Below are 3071 nucleotides of genomic sequence, written 5' to 3'. Positions count from 1 at the left end.
AAAAAAAAAAAAAAAAAAAAAAATCTCAAATACATCCTATATTTTGCAACTATATTACATTTTGTCGTAATGGATATCTTTTTGTTAAACGAAATCCTAGAATCTGCCCAAAATAAAATTTAGCATATAAAAGTAGAGACAAGATCAAGGACGCTAGTCTTGGTTCTAACAAAGAAACGGTGACATATACACTTGACAGGTCCAGTTCTTAGATTCTTAAATAGGCACTTTTGAAGCTCCCTACCGATTCCTTAGAAACTGAATCTCCTCCTTGTGCATCTAGTTTGCAGCAGTTGAGGGCCAAATAAAGTTAGTCTCCCAAAGAAAAATCGAAGTCACGCTCTTCACCAAAGAAAAATCAGAGCTTTTCTTGTGGCTCACATATGGTTGGTAAAAAACCAGAAAATTTTCACCGTGAAAGAGAGATCCTTTATCTTTGTGATATTGTTCATTACACAATCTCATTTTGGAGTGCCCTTCAAAAATAATGGTTTGGTAATTATACAGTTCTAATATTAACCTAGAATGGAAAGTCTTCAGGCAATAGCTTAGTTTCCCAGCCTCTAAGATGTTTTGGCCTTTTTTACTTGGGTCACTTATCACAATTTTTTTAATATTGAAAAAAAAAGAAGATCAAAATCATACTATCCTAATGAGATGCCCAAGATTACCACCTGCAGTTCACCTCTTGCAAGGGCAGGTTTCAATATATTTGCCGCATCGATAGCTCCTTCTGCAGCCCCTGCTCCAATTAATGTGTGCACCTCATCAATGAAAAGGATAATCTCATCACTTTGTTTAATTTCCTCCATAAGTTTCTTTAATCTTTCCTCAAACTCTCCACGATATTTTGTGCCAGCTACGAGAAGTCCCATATCCAGGGTTATGACCTACATCACAGAAAGAATTTAATACATACTTCAATAACAAGTTATTTTCAAAATAATGAAGGAAAATAGCTTTCTAGTTCAAATAAATGTTCAGACCAGGTTTAACAAACACAATTCAATACGTCCAGCAATCTCTTGATTTATCTCAAGGAACATTTGTCAGAGCTTGCTAACTTATAGAACTAAAGACAATTTTAATTTAAGTGAAGCCATAAAAATGGCCTACAGAGCCTCCGGTACTAGTAAAATAACAAAAAGAAGTGTAAAGCTTAATTACCGTTATAATATGATGAATATAATTGCACAATACTTAAATAAATCTGGCATAATTTCTTAAAAGGTTGAAAGCTAATGCAATTCAGAAGAAACCACATGCTGAAAATGTGAAACCCAGAGTAAGGATGGACTAATAATAAACACATAAAAAATATATATTATATTAAAAGAAAAAAGAAGTCATTCCAGAAGTACTACAGTTCCATTTTTTTCATTTTTTTCATTCCAGAAGTATTATATTATATTTAAAAAAAATTAATATATATATATTAATTTTCCACTTCCATGTTTTCATTTTTTTAAAAGGAAAAAGAAAAGATACATTCAGTTAAAAACGTGAAAAGTACAAAAGGATAGGGAAACTGAAGGGGCTCATTAAAGGTGCTCCAGTTAGGTTCAACTTTAAAAAATACACTACACGAGAAGAGGCAATAATACGCCAAGGGGAGCTCACAGAATGAATCAAATACCACACTTCACCCGTTCTCTGGCCGTCATATCAAGATTTTAAAGTTCCTTCTTTCCAAATTTCCAAGAGAAGCAGACCCGGTTGCAAACCACAAAATTCACTGCTTTAGTGATGAAGACACGAGCAATTGATTCTTTAATACACAACAAGAAGGTATTTTCTTAAACTCTTTAGAAAGGAACTAGTTGTTGTGGGAAATATTCTAACCTTCTTTCCTTCGATTGTTTCAGGAACATCCCCATTAGCAATCCTTTGTGCCAGGCCTTCTGCAATAGCAGTTTTCCCAACACCAGGCTCACCAATGAGGCAAGGATTATTTTTTGTTCGCCGGCCCAAAATTTGTGTTACACGTTCAATTTGCTGCTGCCTTCCAACAACAGGATCTAGTTTACCCTGGAGAGGCAAGAAACTGACATTAGAATCTAGAACCCATGTTTCTACACAACAAACAACTCCTTATCATATCATAAGTCACCGGAAATATATTTCAAGAGCACCTCTTCAGCCAGCTTAGTTAAATTTGTGCCGTACTCTTCCAGAGTTGGCATCTTGTTCCCACTGCTCCCTCCTCCAACACCAGCACCAACAGCCTCTGTGCTCTCACCAACCATTCGAATTACCTATTCACTCAATTTATAAAATATTAAGTTAAAAATAAAATAAAATAAAATAAATGTATAGTGTCGGGATGAAATTCTTGCCTGAGTGCGAATGTTACTAGGATCAGCACCCAAGTTTTCAAGAACACGAGCTGCAACGCCCTCACCTTCACGAAGTAGACCCAGAAGCAAGTGCTCTGATCCAATATAATTGTGACCTGAAAATGCAGCAAAATAAGGTTCATGCAGGTTTAGTAGTCAATACAACGTTTAGAAGTCAAACAACATATATAACGCAGGACCCATCTAATGGAACATGGATCTATATATCTATAGGCATACATATCCATACACACAAGCACACACGGACATCCCTTCTAGCTATTGGCTACGATCCAATGAAAAATCTTCCAGTTCAAAACAAAAATAGAAAAGAGTAGAATTTGTAAATTTTTCACGTTGAAAGAAAAACTGAATACTTCTATCAATAACATGCTTCCAATGAAGCTTATATAAACACGAGCTACATCCTACAACTCCATGGAGAGACTATGTGTGCACCAACATTAGTTCCAGCAGAAAACAACGACTCTGACTTGAACCCATGATCTTGACTCAAATTCCCACGAAAGCCTCAAGTTCTTCCTTACCACAAAGCTGCCCTTGAGGGTGAAGTTCAAGTTAAATGAAAAAAGAACATACAAACATGCATAATAAAAGGAAAAAATACTAAGAAAATTGAAATTGATAACTATACAGAGAGAAATTAATTGGATTTTACTGTTCTGTTTTGTTCCCTTTTTTTTTATTCTTTTTTTTTTTTTTTTTTTTCCCAAG

General features: G+C 35.0%; 1 protein-coding gene across 1 annotated transcript in view; it reads right to left on the bottom strand.

Moving 5' to 3' along the window:
- Positions 1–3071, bottom strand: part of LOC111434444 (chaperone protein ClpC, chloroplastic-like) — an 8481-nt gene that overhangs the window by 3937 nt on the left and 1473 nt on the right. The window contains exons 3-6 of the mRNA XM_023071877.1: positions 2337–2452; positions 2133–2255; positions 1843–2028; positions 675–890 (exon numbers count right to left, since the gene is read on the bottom strand). Of these exons, the coding sequence (XP_022927645.1) occupies positions 675–890; positions 1843–2028; positions 2133–2255; positions 2337–2452 (641 nt within the window). The remainder of the gene's footprint in view (positions 1–674; positions 891–1842; positions 2029–2132; positions 2256–2336; positions 2453–3071) is intronic.

Source organism: Cucurbita moschata, unplaced genomic scaffold (assembly GCF_002738365.1).
Source record: "Cucurbita moschata cultivar Rifu unplaced genomic scaffold, Cmos_1.0 Cmo_Scf00003, whole genome shotgun sequence".
NCBI lineage: Eukaryota > Viridiplantae > Streptophyta > Magnoliopsida > Cucurbitales > Cucurbitaceae > Cucurbita > Cucurbita moschata.
Note: the sequence above shows the minus strand (reverse complement) of the source record. Positions and strands in the feature narration are given on the sequence as shown.